Source organism: Ictidomys tridecemlineatus, chromosome 10, assembly GCF_052094955.1.
Source record: "Ictidomys tridecemlineatus isolate mIctTri1 chromosome 10, mIctTri1.hap1, whole genome shotgun sequence".
In the NCBI taxonomy this organism is placed as follows: Eukaryota; Metazoa; Chordata; class Mammalia; order Rodentia; family Sciuridae; genus Ictidomys; species Ictidomys tridecemlineatus.
Window position 1 is genome coordinate 110,721,183 of NC_135486.1, and position 15,975 is coordinate 110,737,157.

At 42.2% G+C, this 15,975-nt stretch overlaps 1 protein-coding gene across 6 annotated transcripts in view; it reads left to right on the forward strand.

Annotated features, from left to right (window-relative positions):
- Window positions 1–15,975, forward strand: part of Zscan25 (zinc finger and SCAN domain containing 25) — a 44,518-nt gene that overhangs the window by 17,014 nt on the left and 11,529 nt on the right. The window contains exons 6-7 of one of the 6 annotated variants that reach the window (XR_013426830.1): window positions 514–4,243; window positions 4,548–7,405. The exons of 2 other annotated variants lie outside the window; for them this stretch is intronic. Coding sequence is in view for 3 of the 4 variants with exons in the window: in XM_078023753.1 (XP_077879879.1) it covers window positions 514–590 (77 nt within the window). In the remaining variant the exon portion in view is untranslated. Of the gene's footprint in view, window positions 1–513; window positions 7,406–15,975 lie in introns of those variants that run through there. 3 more of the 6 variants (XM_078023753.1, XM_078023754.1, XM_078023752.1) reach the window with 3 other exon arrangements.

The following is a 15,975-nucleotide window of genomic DNA, read 5'->3' on the forward strand; positions in this document are numbered from 1 at the left end:
TTTCTTCATGGAGTAGCAAGGGGACCCAACCCAGATTTGGGTCTCTAGACCTTGGACTTCCCAGGCAGTAAAAATAAATTTGTGTTCTTTTTATTTCCAGTCACAAGTATTCCAAGATAGCAGCACAAAATGAAGACAAGAGTGATTGCTTAGGTATCCAATTGGAAAATGGCATCTTGCATGGAAGGTCAGGATTGGGCTGATCTTGGCTGGGCAGAGCCCCAGGAAAAAAATTACTCAGGTTGGCAGGCACCAAGGTGATTATATCTTCTTGGGGACTCTGGAAACTGTATACAAAAGTGGCAGGTGCTTTTTTTCTGGAGTGATGGTAATTATGAAAGAAGCCCTTGTCTCCAGATCTTGCTAACAGTCTGAATTACAGCTTATGAACTGAGTCACTCCTGAGTGAATGAACCTAAGGGCACTCTCTTCCTTCAGCCCTTGCTACCTTTGACATCAGGTTTGTTTAGGCAGTCCCAGGAAGCAGAAAAATATTTCTTTCTTTTTTTCTAGAAATTTTCAAACTTTGCCCTTCGAATCACCTTGGGCTTCACAACCTGGATTTGAGGAATGATGTTTGTGTCATGTAAAACAAAAAGCAAGGTAATTTAATTGATGATGTTTTGCTTTTAGAAAGGTTATATGTGCAGGGATAAAACATTCAAATGGTATAAGAGGATAATGCTTTATACTATTAAAAATTATGTTTTTCTGGGGGTGGTGGCACATGTCTGTAATTCCAGGAGCTCAGAAGCTGAGACAGGAGGATCACAAGTTCAAGGCCAGGGGCTGGGGATGTGGCTCAAGGGGTAGTGCGCTTGCCTGGCATGCGTGCGGCCTGGGTTCGATCCTCAGCACCACATACAAACAAAGATGTTGTGTCGGCCGAAAACTAAAAAATAAAATTCTCTCTCTCTAAAAAAAAAAAAAAAAAAAAAAAAAAAAAAAAAGTTCAAGGCCAGCCTCAGCAACTTAGGGAGGCTTTAAACAGTTCAGAGTGAAACTGTCTCAAATTAAAAAAAGGATTGGGGATGTGGCTCAGTGGTCAGGTGCCCCTGGTTCAATCTCCAGTATAAAAAAAAAAAAGAATTAAGTTTTTGATAGATAATGTTTATTAGATTGGGGAATTCTATCCTATTGGTTTGAGTTTGTATACTCTAAATGGTTGTTGAATATTATCAAGTTTTATTTCCCCTGAAACTATTGGGAATGTATTGACTATTAATTTTTAATTGATGTCTATGTTTTTAATTGGTTAACTGCCTTTGAGTCAATAAACCCAACTTTGGCAGAGTCCTTTATGGGGCACAAATGCATTCTAAATGGAGGAACCTGCATGGGTGAAGATCTTCAGATGTACCTTGTTTGAATGGATTTCATGTATTTCAGAATAAGGATCGCCATGGAGACAAGAATAGGTGGAGGAAATTTAAGGCCAGTGACTTAGTGAGTTCCTGAAAAGAATAAATGGCCTTTGGACTTAGTGATGATGCTGATTGAGTTGTTTATTTCCCACAGATGATGCACACAAAGGAGGTCCAAGTAGGAGGTTCACAATTCTTTGCCACATTTTTAGGTGAAGAGGGCACCTGATTTTTCCAACTCCAGGTGATGCATAGGCAGCCCTTCTACTGGCTGCGGTCCTGGTCACACTTTCTTTCCAGCATATAAACACATGAGGTTGGTCACACTGAATCACAGCTTGGCCCAGGATGGAAGGCACAGTCCCACTAAGGGCAGCACATGCTCAGCTGAAGGAAAAACTTAGGAGAGAACCACTGAAGGCATTGCTGAAAGCTTGGTCCTTTTCTGATGTTGAAGACAAGGTTTTGAGAAAAAGTTTTATTGCTTTGCTAGCAAAGGAAAAACACAGGGGACTCCTGTCCCAGAGTCTAGTTCTCCCCATCAGGGGAAACAGAGAGTTTTTAAAGAGATGATTCAAAGGCTATATTCCAGGTATGCCCTGGGAGGTTGTAATTCACCTGTTAATTTTGAGCTAGCTATTTCTTAGATCTTCTGGCCTACCCCTGGAGACTGAATTACTTCATTTTTTGTGGTATGTGTTTACTTAAGGACAGATACCCTAGGACGGGAAGAAGGGTAGTCTTGTTTCCCCTAAGATTAGGGATGGGGAGAGGGAGAAGAGAAAAAAAAATGTTTGTTTTAAAAAAAGTAACAGTGGCAGAGCAGCAAGGCCTATATTCAAATCATGAAGTGGACCACTGTTAAAAAGGAAAGCACCACAGACCTGATTCAGAACTTGACCCCAGAAACCTAGGTCCTCCTGGCTATCAGCCCAGTGCTTCTCTGGGAGTATCTCTCTAGGATCCTCCTCTGTAACCTTGGAGTGGGGTGTTAATCAGGCCCCTCCTCACTTCATCAGTTCTGAAGGTCAAAAGAGAATTGAGGGAAAGTTGCTACAAACACAGAAGTTCCTATTGATCTCATGCAGATTCCTTGAGCTTCTCCCAACCGTCTCCTTACTCTTGTGACTAAGAGGGTTACTGACAAGATTTGTTCTTAGGGATGATCTGATTGGCTCTCAGATATACCTGGAGTAATGTAACAGAATTCAGCAGAAGCATATTATAAATTACTGATCACCCTGTGTAACCAGGAACCTCACCCCCTCCCCAAACTTTGGGAATTCTGGTGGCAGCTGGGTTATTTGGGTTTTTGTCTTATTATCTTTATCTTCTCCATCTTCCTGGAAGAGATGTGTGGAAGGCTTGACCTTGGAGCCTGTGAGTGTTTCCTTTTCTCCCCCTTCCACCTTGCAGCTCAGTTTACAAAAGGCTCCACTGTGTGTCCTAGACTTCATGGGGGGGGGGCAGACTCTACTCTTATCTTTTTTCTGCAACTGTTTTTGGGAACAGTGTATCCTAAAATTCACTTTCTCCACTCTGCAAAAACGCAGAACTGTGCACCTCCAAATGATGACATTTTAGAGCACAGGGCACTTGGCAGACGTCCTGGGCAGGGATCTTAGACCCTGCTGGGCCTAGCTGAGGTGTCCCTGGGGATCCTTCATACATATGACCTTTTGTGCAAATATTTTTCTTTTGACTTTATGACATTTTACAAGAATTAGTGGATTTGTATAGAATATTTAAACTATGTTACCTCAACAGCTTGCCTCTGGAGAAGAGGAAACAAGGTATTAATTTAACTCTCTGGAATGTTTTGTGGTTTCTTATTTGATGTTTGCATAATTTATCTATTTATTATCAACAGGAAAGTGGCTGACTGTTGGAAGGCCCGTTCTCTTGTAGCTAAAAGCACTCCTTGGACATGTTGCACCATTTATACATATTGTACATTTCAGCAGTATCTTTCTCCCTTGCTGCTAAGGGGCCACCCCTTTGGGAATAGCAATCTACTGCATGTCAGTCACGTTGGAGTAGACAGGTTTGCAGGATCCAGGACCCACAGCTCTGGGGCTCAGAACAGGATGCATCAAAGATGAGTTGCAGGCAGGCCTGCCCTAGGGAGCACCAGCCCTAATGGGTTTTCATACAGAGGTAGTTGATGGACAGAGGCAGCAAATGAATGGCTTTGTGACCAACCCTCTTGATAAGTGTGAACACAGCTGCCACTATGCTTACAGGTGAGCATAATCAGCTGGAGATCCAGATTCCCTGAGAAGAGGAATGGCCTCAACATTGGTTCCATCATTTATTCCTATGCACAGCATCACTCAAGGAACATATGGGAAATCAGCCTTCCCTAAAGTTCAAGTCATCCAAATTGTCTGACAACAGAGATTTGGATGTCTCTGAAGGTATTAAAACTTCTTTTAATCCAATGGAAGCCTTGAACACAATCATTATTCTATACAAATAAGAATACTGTGAGCATTTCTGAGTGTTTCTGGGAAGGCAGATTAAAGAAGGACCAGGCTGGGCATGGTGGTGCACGCCTGTAATCCCAGTGGCTTGGGAGGCTGAGATAGGAGAATTGTGAATTCAAAGCCAGCCTCAGCAACTGTGAAGCACTAAGCAACTCAGTGAGACCCTGTCTCTAAATAAAATACAAAATAGGGCTGGGGATGTGGCTCAGTGATCAAGTACCTCTGGGTCAATCCCCACTACCAAAAAAAAACTTATGTAAGATCAGTGTTACCACAGGTACTCCATGATCTGCACTGTTGAAATTTGAAGTTAAGCAAAATCTTATCATTGGAGCAGAAGAAAAACATTTCCCCTCTCTGGCCTAGAGTGAGGATCTGTACTTCATGGAAGAGGTAATTTCTTAAACCAATGCCTGAATCTCCAAGGAACATTTACATTTGGGGACTCTTATAAAATATTTACTCTAGGATTGAAAGCACAAAAACGTTAGCTATTTTTAGCCAATTGTGAGTTTTGGAGATCTCAGTGGAGGTGGAGGAGGAGATGGTGAGAGAATGTGATTATTGCTTTTGGGGTTTTGTTGGTACTGCTTGTCTACATGTCATGGACTCTTCTGGTCTCTGAGTTTGTGACTGGTGAGTCCCAGATATATATGCTCACAATCTCTGTGACCTGGCTTTATCTTTAACTTTCTAGGTTTGGTACTATGGACTTCTTTAGAATCCGGAAATTCCTGGGCCCAAACTACTGCTTCTTCTAGGAACTATTCTCTGTCTTACTGCAAGGTGGATGTTACTCGAGTGCCCTCCTTTGCTTCTCATGGTTGCAAAGAGGGAGAAAATTCAAGAATGATTTTTATATTGTCCATTTAAATGTCTCCTGTGTTTTCTCTCTTTTCCCCTCTGACATCCCTGAATACGAGCTGCCTTGTAACCACCACAGTGAGGGACAACACGGTTTCATTAGATTCCAGTCCATTCGTTCCTTTAGAGATGCATTCAGTACATTTGGAACAACCATGGATTTTTATTTTTTTTCTGTTTCCAGAGTGTGTAAAAATTTGATGTAGGGTGCTAAAAAAATATGGACAAATAAGGGGACAAATATTGAAACTTCCCTTGGGTTGACTTGTTATGGTGAGGCACCTTGCTACATGAGATCAATGTCAGCCTAGAGTGTTAGTCATAGCTCTCTGGAGTAAAGCCTCTGGAGTCTGATCCTACCAGTGGTCCCACATGTCACCAGCTGTTGAGGTCCACAGTCTGAATCGGTTTGAGAATGTTACAGGAAATGAATTTTCTCCAGGCTTTGATGGCCCAAGGACTCCCAAGATCACCTTCTGTCTAGCATCTGGCTATTCCTCTGTTCTCTGTTTTCCTTTCCTTAGGTTTCCCCTTAATTGCATGATATACATGATTCAGGTCCTTCTAATATATCCTTTAAATGCATGCTAGCATCTCCTTCCTACATTGATAAACTTTTAGTGAAACTCCTTTATGTCAATTTTGACTTTAATATATATATTTTAAAGATGGGCTGGGAGATATTGGAAGTAATTTATGCTCAGCTTTTTTATAAATTTGTTTTTTTACTTCCTCTGCAAGTGTAGAGTTTTTGTTTTGTTTACTGTTTATTTCAAACCAAGACTTTGTTTTTGTACCAGCGATTGAACTCAAGGATGTTTAACCCCTGAACCACATCTCCAGCTTCTTTTAAAATATTTTATTTAGAGTCTTGCTGAGTTGCTTAGGGTCTCAGTAAGTTTCTGTGGCTGGCTTTAAACTTGCAATCCTCCTGCCTCAGCTTCCTGAGCTGCTGGGATTACAGGTGTGTGCCACCTGCACCCGGCTGAAGCCAAGACTTTTAAATTGAAGTGTTATGGCTATTTCCTTGTCTAACTCATTCTACTGACTTTGAAGAAGTGATGTGGGATCTTTTTAATCCACTGTGTTTCCCTGTGGGCTATGCACTTAATACCTTTGTAAGGTAGTCTGAGCCATTGCAGCAACTGTTTCCTTTGAGAGCAGCTGGAGGTTTGCTGAGAGCAGCACAAGAGGTAGAATTACGCTTTTATGGCAAAAGCAAGCAAGAGCAGTCTTTGCCTCTTCATACCCCTTCTGTGATCAGTGCAGAAACTGCAAGGCTGGTCACAAGGTTTGCTGGGTTGGCATGGCATGTAACAGGGCCAAGAGGCGATGGCAAGAGCTCATAGTGCTGGATCTCCTGTGGCCCAACCCCAAGTGCCCCTTGCCATATACTCATGAGTACTGATCTAATATCTTTATTGATTTTGAAATAATTTAATTTTAATTTTTTTGCAGTTCTGGGATTTAGCCCAGGGCCTTATACTTGCTATGCAAGTGCTCTACTACTGAGCTATACCCCCAGCTCTGATACTGAAATATTTTCTTTTTTTTTTTTTTTAAAAGAGAGAGTGAGAGAGGACAGAGAGAGAGAGAGAGAGAGAGAGAGAGAGAGAGAGAGAGAGAGAGAGAGAGAATTTTTAATATTTATTTTTTAGTTCTCGGCAGACACAACATCTTTGTTGGTATGTGGTGCTGAGGATCGAACCCGGGCCTCACGCATGCCAGGCGAGCGCGCTACCGCTTGAGCCACATCCCCAGCCCCCTGAAATATTTTCATATATAAACTTTTTGGAGAATGGTATAGACAATACCCATGTATGTACCACCTAGACTTTATAAAAGTTGCAATGTTATTTCTAATTGTGATCTCTTTAAAGATCTACTTTGCCTTTAAGTGTTTATTCCCCAATTGACCCATGTTACCCTTCATTTTAGAAAGGAATCAGTGGCTTCCGAGGTCAGAATCCCTAGCTTGAACTAGGAGTTAATGTTGTACAGCTGAGCATATGGAGTGTGTCCATAGTCAGAGATCCAGGCCTTTGGGAGTGGCATATGGAAAGAGCTGGAGCAGGAAGTGAGGGCACCATCAACAGCTGGCAGGCAGCGGGGAAATGCTGAACTTACAAAGGCCCTTGTTGCCATCGGATTGGATTGTTACACACTCCTAAGCTCTCTTGCCAGGCATGGTACTTGGTGGTGGAGAAATAAAATAGTTTTTCTTCTACCAATATTTCCAATTCCTTATCAATGCATTTCATTCTCCCGAGATGTTATATATTCCAGTCAAAATGGACCAAAGTGATGTAGATGCTTCTGTTCCACATCTGTTTGAGTAAGCACTTTCAGTTCCACACATAATCCTGAAGATGGTTTCCATGCTGGGGCATCTCCCATGACTCTGTTATTGAGGGAATTCTCCCTAGGGCATATGTTTGGCTGAGGGACAGGTGGAATGTGCCAGGGGATTCATGCCCAAATGAGCAACACTTCTCTATGAAAAAGGCAGTAATTGGTGGCAGAAATTCTAGCTTCCTGCTCCTTTACCCTCTGTTGGAAGGTCCCAGTTATCAGCAGCAGTGACCTGCTCATTGTCATGCACTGTCTGTTTCCCAATTTCCTTGAGTCACATCTTCATTCTTTCAAAATTCTTCCTGATATTACCTCTCCAATAAACTATTTACATCAAAATCTTTGTTTCATGGTCTGTATATGGGGGAAACCAAGACAGAGAGCCCTATTATATGCTAGTTTTATTTTTAGTTGTAGATGGGTAGCATGCCTTTATTTTATTTGTTTATTTTTATGTGGTTCTAAGGATTGAACCCAGTGCCTCACATGTGCTAGCCAAGCACTCTGCCACTGAGCTACAGCCCCAGCCCCTATGCTAGGGGTTTTATATTCATTTTGTCAGTTAAATTTCACATGAGCCAAGAAGTAGGTATCAGTTTCTTTTCAGAGATGAGCATGCTGAAGTTAGGAGAGGTTCAATAGGATTTAAGACCATGTATGTGCAACTCCCAAGCAGGCTTGTCCCCCATTCCAGGCTGTATTAGGTAAAACCCTTGTATGGGGCTCAGCAGATGTACCCTCTGGATCAAATCTTCCTTTGCATCAGTGTGTGATCTTGGACAGACACGTTGGCTGTTCTTGGTCTAACTCTCATTGCTTTCCTCCAGGATGATCTTCCTTCAGAATATGTCTGTGTCAGTGGTCCCGGAGACCTTGCTCAGATTCATATCTTCTCTACAAGGACTCAAAGAAATCAGCAAAACAGATGCACTATCACACTATCAGTTATAGTTTATTAAAGCAAAAAATATCTTGTTCATCTACCTATCTATATCTATCTATCTGTCTATATCTATCTATCTATCTATCTATCTATCTATCTATCTATCTATCTATCTATCTATCTATCTATCTATTTTCTTTTCTTTTTTCTTCCCACTGAGGATGGCTGTGTAGGCATGGAGCACCCATGTGACTGATTTTGGTTCTTTGGTCTGCAGCTTTAATAAAAGTCAAACCAATACAGCATGGTCCAAGACCTGCATCCTAAATTACAATAGTAGCAAAATTTCTCTGGCACAGTGAAATCCCTCCAGATATGCTAATATTCTCTTACCAGGAATGATTTTCTAAGAGCTAAAAGGTTATCTCCCCAAATGTGGCTAAGAGTCAGTCATTTCTTTGAACACACAGGGTTTGGGCAACCTAGGCCTGCTGTGTTAACCTATCACTGCCTGCTCTCATGGCTTTTTTTTGTCATCAAAACTCAGCACAAACATGAGCTCCTCAGAAAGACCTTTGACAACCAAGTAATCTAGATTACTATCTATTGCTTTCTATCACTTTCCATTGGTTTATTCTCCTCTTTACTCTTCTGACCACTGTATATTTTCTAGCCTGTTTATCATCTACCTCCTCTGTGTAGAATGTAAGCTTCCAGAGAGTAGAGTCTTTATTTCTTGTGGGGACAAGTGCATGGAGTACTGCATACATGGCATACGTTAAGGGTGTCTGAGTGGCAAACCACTCCCCTTGTGCTAGGCATGTGAGTGGCAGGCTGCTTTTCCTGTAGGCATAGCATTGGATGTGAGGCCACATGTTGCTCCATAGCCCACTCCTCACCTTGACTGGTTGCTGCAAGGACAGTTAACAGAAATTGCATTGGTGGCTGCCTGTAATCTGCTTAGCTACTGCCTGAGTATATATACATGGTAACTGCACAATAAAATCAGACCTGCTTCCTGGTTGGTCTCTGGAGGTCTTGATTAGTGACTCCACAGCCACACTCTCCTCTACCCTGTTCTGTGGACCTCCTCGCTGGATGAGAGAGAGCCCATGTAGTTTCTCACTCCTTGTATCTCAAATATCAAAAAGATAGAATGTCAATACACAGGCATTCAGTAAACACTCATTAATGAATGAAGGAGTCCGGAGAACACCACTGTTATGGTTTAAATGGGAGGTGTCCCCCCAAACTCATGTGTTAGACAATGCAAGAATTTTCAGAAATGATTGGGTTATGAGAATCTTAACCAGTGGATTAATTCACTGATATGGATCAACTGGAGGGTAACTGTTGGCAGGTAGGGTTTGGCTGGAGGAGACTAGGTCAATGGGGGCATACTCTTGGGTTTCTGTTTTGTCCTTGGTGATTGCAGCTGTCTCTGTTCCCTGGTTCCATGTCCTGAGCTGCTTTCCTCCACAGCTTTCCACTGTGATGTTCTGCTTCACTCTGCGCCTAAAACAATGGAGTTGGCTGTGTATGGACTGAGACCTCTGAAACTGTGAACCCCAAATAAAATTTTTCTCCTTTAAAATTGTTCTTGTCAAGTCTTTTGGTCCCAGTAGTGAAAAAGCTGACTATAACATACAGATTTTATTTATTTATTTATTTATTTTTTTGTGGCCTAATATATGATCTCCTATGAGGAAAGTTCCACTTGTGCTTGAGAAAAATCGGTCTTCTCTGGTTGTTGGGTGAAGTCTTTTTTTAAATTTTTTATTGTTGGTTGTTCAAAACATTACATAGTTCTTGATATATCATATTTCACACTTTGATTCAAGTGGGTTATGAACTCCCATTTTTACCCCGTATACAAATTGCAGAATCACATCAGTTACACTTCCATTGATTTACATATTGCCATACTCATGTCTGTTGTATTCTGCTGCCTTTCCTATCCTCTACTATCCCACCCACCCCTTCCCTCCCCTCCCCTCTTCTCTCTCTACCCCCTCTACTGTAATTCATTTCTCCCCCTTGTATTATTTTTCCCTTTCCCCTCACTTTCTTTTGTATGTAATTTTGTATAACCCTGAGGGTCTCCTTCCATTTCCATGCAATTTCCCTTTTCTCTCCCTTTCCCTCCCACCTCTCATCCCTGTTTAATGTTAGTCTTCTTCTCATGCTCTTCTTCCCTACTCTGTTCTTAGTTACTCTCCTTATATCAAAGAAGACATTTGGCATTTGTTTTTTAGGGATTGGCTAGCTTCACTTAGCATAATCTGCTCTAATGCCATCCACTTCCCTCCAAATTCTATGATTTTGTCATTTTTTAATGTAGAGTAATACTCCATTGTGTATAAATGCCACATTTTTTTATCCATTCGTCTATTGAAGGGCATCTAGGTTGCTTCCACAGTCTTGCTATTGTGAATTGTGCTGCTATGAACATCGTTGTAGCAGTGTCCCTGTAGCATGCTCTTTTTAGGTCTTTAGGGAATAGACCCAGAAGGGGAATAGCTGGGTCAAATGGTGGTTCCATTCCCAGCTTTCCAAGAAATCTCCATACTGCTTTCCAAATTGGCTGCACCAATTTGCAGTCCCACCAACAATGTACAAGTGTACCCTTTTCCCCACATCCTCACCAGCACTTGTTGTTGTTTGACTTCCTAATGGCTGCCAATCTTACTGGAGTGAGATGGTATCTTAGGGTGGTTTTGATTTGCATTTCTCTGACTGCTAGAGATGGTGAGCATTTTTTCATGTACTTGTTGATTGATTGTATGTCCTCCTCTGAGAAGTGTCTGTTCAGGTCCTTGGCCCATTTGCTGATTGGGTTATTTGTTATCTTATTGTCTAATTTTTTGAGTTCTTTGTATACTCTGGATATTAGGGCTCTATCTGAAGTGTAAGGAGTAAAGATTTGTTCCCAGGATGTAGGCTCCCTATTTACCTCTCTTATTGTTTATGTTACTAAACATGGTTTGTTTTCCTCTTTGATTATTTTCCCCCCTTTACTGTCCTACCTCCCACTGTTGGTTTTCATTGTTATTTTCCATTTCCTCTTCCTGTAATGTTTTGCCGAGGATTTTTTGGAGAGATGGTTTTCTAGCTGCAAATTCTTTTAACTTTTGTTTATCTTGGAAGGTTTTAATTTCATCTTCCATCCTGAAGCTTAATTTTGCTGGATACACAATTCTTGGTTGGAACCCATTTTCTTTCAGTGTTTGAAATATGTTATTCCAGGATCTTCTAGCTTTCAAAGTCTGTGTTGAGAGATCAGCTGTTATCCTGATTGGTTTACCCCTAAATGTAATCTGCTTCCTTTCTCTTGTAGCTTTTAAAATTCTCTCCTTATTCTGTATGTTGGGCATCTTCATTATATTGTGTCTAGGTGTGGATCTCTTATGATTTTGCACATTTGGTGTCCTGTAGGCTTCCAGGATTTGGGATTCTATCTCATTCTTCAAGTGTGGGAAGTTTTCTTGTATTATTTCATTGAATAGATTGCTCATTCCTTTGGTTTGGACCTCTATACCTTCCTGTATCCCAATGACTCTTAAGTTTGGTCTCTTTATGTTATCCCATATTTCTTGGATGTTCTGCTCATGGTTTATTAACAGTCTTGCTGAGCTGTCTATGTTCTTTTCAAGTTGAAATACTTTGTCTTCATTGTCTGATGTTCTCTCTTCTAAGTGTTCTACTCTGTTGGTAGTATTCTCAATTGAGTTTTTAAGTTGGTTTATTGCTTCCTGCATTTCTAGGATTTCTGTTTGTTTGTTTTTTATAACCTCTATCTCCCTGTATAGTTGATCTTTTGCTTCCTGGAATTGTTTATGTAATTCATTGTTGAAGTGATCTTTCATTGTCTGATTTTGCTGTCTAATGTCTTCCTTGAGACTCCAGATCATCTGAAGCATGTATATGCTGAATTCTTTATCTGACATTCCATCTGCTGCAGATATTACCTCTTCTAATGTTGAGTTGACCTGCATTGCTTGTGGTCCTTTCTTTCCTTGTCTCTTCATACTGTTCGTGTTTCTTTCTGCTTGGTGAAACTGTTGTGTTATTGAATTTTCCCCCTATATATTTGTATTACTCTTGTATAGTTTCAGTCTCCCGAGAAGGCGAGGGCGGCAGCTCTGCTCCTCCTCCAATTGGGGCAATGTGCCTACCACACCGGCAGGCCGCTGGGCCTGTTCTGCTGGTTGATAGCAGGTGCGCCTACCTTGCAGGCACGGGCAGTGGCTCTGTCCCTCTGCGGGCCGCTGGGCCTGTTCTGTCGGTGGTCGCAGTTCCGCCTACTTTGCAGGCGCGGGGGGAGGGGGCGGCTCTGCCCCTCTGAAGGCCGCTGGGCCTGTTCTTCCGGTGGGTCACAGGTCTGCCTACCTTGCAGGTGTGGGCGGCAGCTCTGCTCCTCTGCGGGTCGCTGGGCCTGTTCTGTCTGTCGGTTGCAGGTCTGGCCTGTTCTCTTGGTGGTCGCAGTTCTGCCTACTTTGCAGGCGCACGGGGGCGGGGGTATCTCTGCCCCTCCGCAGGCCTCTGGGCCTGTTCTGCCGGTGGGTCACAGGTCTGCCTACCTTGCAGGCGCGGGAGGCGTCTCTGCCCTTCCGCAGGCTGCTGGGCCTGGTCTGCAGGTGGGTCGCAGGTCCACCTACCTTGCAGGCGCGTAGGGCGACTTTGCCCCTCCGCGGGTTGCTGGGCCTATTTTTCCAGTGGATTGCAGGTCAACCTATTGTGCAGGCGTGGTTGACAGCTCTGCCCCTCTGTGGGCCACTGGGCCTGTTCTGTCAGTGGTCACAGTTCCGCCTACCTTGCAGGCGTGGGGGGGAGGGGGCCGCTCTGCCCCTCCGCGGGTTGCTGGGCCTGTTCTGCAGGTGAGTCGCAGGTCCGCCTAACTTGCAGGCGTGGTTGGCAGCTCTGCCCCTCCGTGGACCACTGGGCCTGTTCTGTTGGTGGTTACAGTTCCGCCTACCTTGCAGGTGTGGGGGGAGGGGGCAGCTCTGCCCCTCAGCAGGCCTCTGGGCCTGATCTGCCAGTGGGTCGCAGGTCCACCTAACTTGCAGATGCGTGGGGCGTCTCTGCCCCTCCGCGGGTTGCTGGGCCTGACCTGCCAGTGGGTCGCAGGTCTGCCTACCTTGCAGGCATTGGGGCGGCTCTGCCCTTCTGCAGGCCACTGAGCTTGTTCTGCCAGTGGGTCGCAGGTCCGCCTACATTGCAGGCTCAGTTGGCGGCTCTACCCCTCCGCTGGCCGCTGGGCCTGTTCTGTTGGTGGTCACAGTTCCGCCTACCTTGCAGGCATGGGGGGAGGGGGCCGGGTGAAGTCTTTATATATATTTTTTATTGGGTCCAATTAATCTGTATTGTTGTTCAAATCTTATTTTTCCTTATTTAATGCTTTGTGTCAATGGTTGAATGAGGAGTATTGACATGATGCACTGTTACTATAGTATTGTATTCATTTCTTCATTCCATTCTGTCAAATTTGCTTCCTATATTTAGGAGCTCTGATATTTGATATGTATAGGTTTATATTGACTTAAATTGTGTTGAATCCACCTTTTTATTATAAAATGTCCATCTTTGTTTCTTTAATTTTTAAAAAATTTTTAGTTGTGGATGGACACAATACCTTGATTTTATTTATTTATTTTATGTGGTGCTTGCCACAGTCTGGCTGGGCACAAATAATTGAGAGGTCATGAGCCACTTGTAGGTTCAAACAGGAACTACTTTATTGCCTGAACCCAATGGGAACTCTCCAGAACTCCACCAAAACTCCGCAAGAACCAAGGGGAACTCAATGGGAACTCTGTGAGAACTCAAAAGTAGCGGGCACCCGAGGCAGCAGGAGCCACCCCTTCTGGCAAAATGCCAGGCACCATGTTGACCTGGCCATGGCTCTCAACATCTCCCCCCTTTTGTTTAATTAAACAACAAGTATGTGGCTTAGGGACCGTGCCTGTCTTAGGTTGTCCAATACTACATATAATCCTTACCTGTCATCGGATCAGCTGACCTCAAGGCGTCAGCCTCCATTGCAATTGGTTCTTATTCATCATTGACTACTGGCCCAGCATTATTTAGCCACCTTGTGGATAATGGTTTTTACACAAACACCATAAACAACCTGCTACAAACAGAAAGGGGAGGATACAAAACGTCACAATATCAAATCATTGACAGCTCCTTGTGGAAAAATTGTACCATCGATGACACCATCAGCAAAGATACTCTGGCACTACCACAATTCACTGCACCAACAGAAAATTGACAATGCATACAAGCGATACATAGTCCAGGCAAATTCTGCAAGTAGTTCATAGCAGAGGAATCCATTAATATGTCCATTTCCTCCCAAAGTAAATCGACCCCTTGATTGAGCATCACTTGTTGAGTTACATTATTCATTGATGCATCAGTTTATACAGTTTGTTGTGATAGCTATCGCAGAAGCTGTAGTTTGGTTTTATCTTTGTCTTCACTGGCACTGGGATGAAGATAAGAATTCTGGCAATGATGGCTAAAAAAAATTATGTAACATTCCAGCAGGCACTAAAAAAAAAGCAATTTTCTAAACAATTTAGTATCCTGAATAGAATTAGATATAATGAAAAGGAAAGCTGAAAGTAAACAAATAGATCTGTTAACATCCTTTTTTGTTTACATTTAAAAAAAATCCTCAACAGCTGTTTACCCAATTTAAATCAAACCATTTAAATCATGTGAATAAAAAAATATTTGGATCCATTTTTTATGAGCGCTCCTCATATATGATATATAAACATACACACATACAGACATACAACACAAAATACAAGTGTGCACACATAACACAATACATACAACACATAACATAATAGTAAAGGCCTTGTAGCTTTTCACAGGTGAAATCTCCATTGCAATGTTTAAAAACTCCATAGTCAAAAAATATAACTGATCAGAAAAACATTAACCTAGGTCTGTATGAGCTCAAAAAATAAAGTAGAATTTCATGATGTGGGAGAGGGCAATAATAAAATAGGTATTGAAAAAAGCATCCTGGTTACCACCTGGATTTGACTCTTCTTTTGATATCCCATCCTTCTTCCTGTAACTTGCATATGGGTCTGAAGGTATTCCCACAAGCAAGCCCCAAGGTTTTTTTTTACATTTGAAATAGGCCTTAATGGTGTTCATTATTCATTAGCCTCCAGGTGTGGGAGAACCACTGTCCCAGATGTAAGGATAGCTAAACCAAAGTTCTGGATATCAGCTATTATGGATTTGAGCCAAGTCATCTTCTTTTTGGTCTGTAGAAATCGCTTTAATTATTCTCTCTGTAATCCATATCGGCTGCTGTTCTCCCTGTGGAAACACACAGACCGACCCCAGACTCCAATCACTAGGTCAGGACCTTTCCATTGTCCTGTTAAAATATCCTTCCAAAGTACCTTGGGCTTATGTACATTTTTTTGGACACATGTGCCTTTCCACAGCACTAAGCCCTGATGAATCCAAATTTAAAAAGTTTAGAGTAAAAAGTGTTATTTTAAGTTTATCTTTGGGGGATATATACCCCTTCCCAATTCCTTCTTTTTGCTTTAATATGTACATTTTAATAGTTTGATGAGCTCTTTCAACTATACCTTATCCCTGTGGACTCTATGGAATTCCTGTTATATGAGTAATGCCAAATGATGATCAAAATTGCTTAAAAGAGGTAGAAGTATAGCCAGGGTCATTATGTGTTTTTAACCGTTTTGGAATGCCCACAGTGGCAAAATTTTGTAAGCAATGAGCTATAATATCTTTAGTTTTTTCTTTGGCATGAAGGGAGCCCATAAAAAATCTGGAAGAAGTATCAACTGTAACATGCAAATATTTTAATTTTCCAAATTCTGGCAAGTGTGTGATGTCCATCTGCCAAATATGATTAGGTATCAGTCCTCTAGGATTGATTCCAAGATTAACTTGTGGTAAAAAGGTCACACAATTTTGACATTGTTTTATTATTTGTCTAGCTTGTTCCTTAGTTATTTAAAAA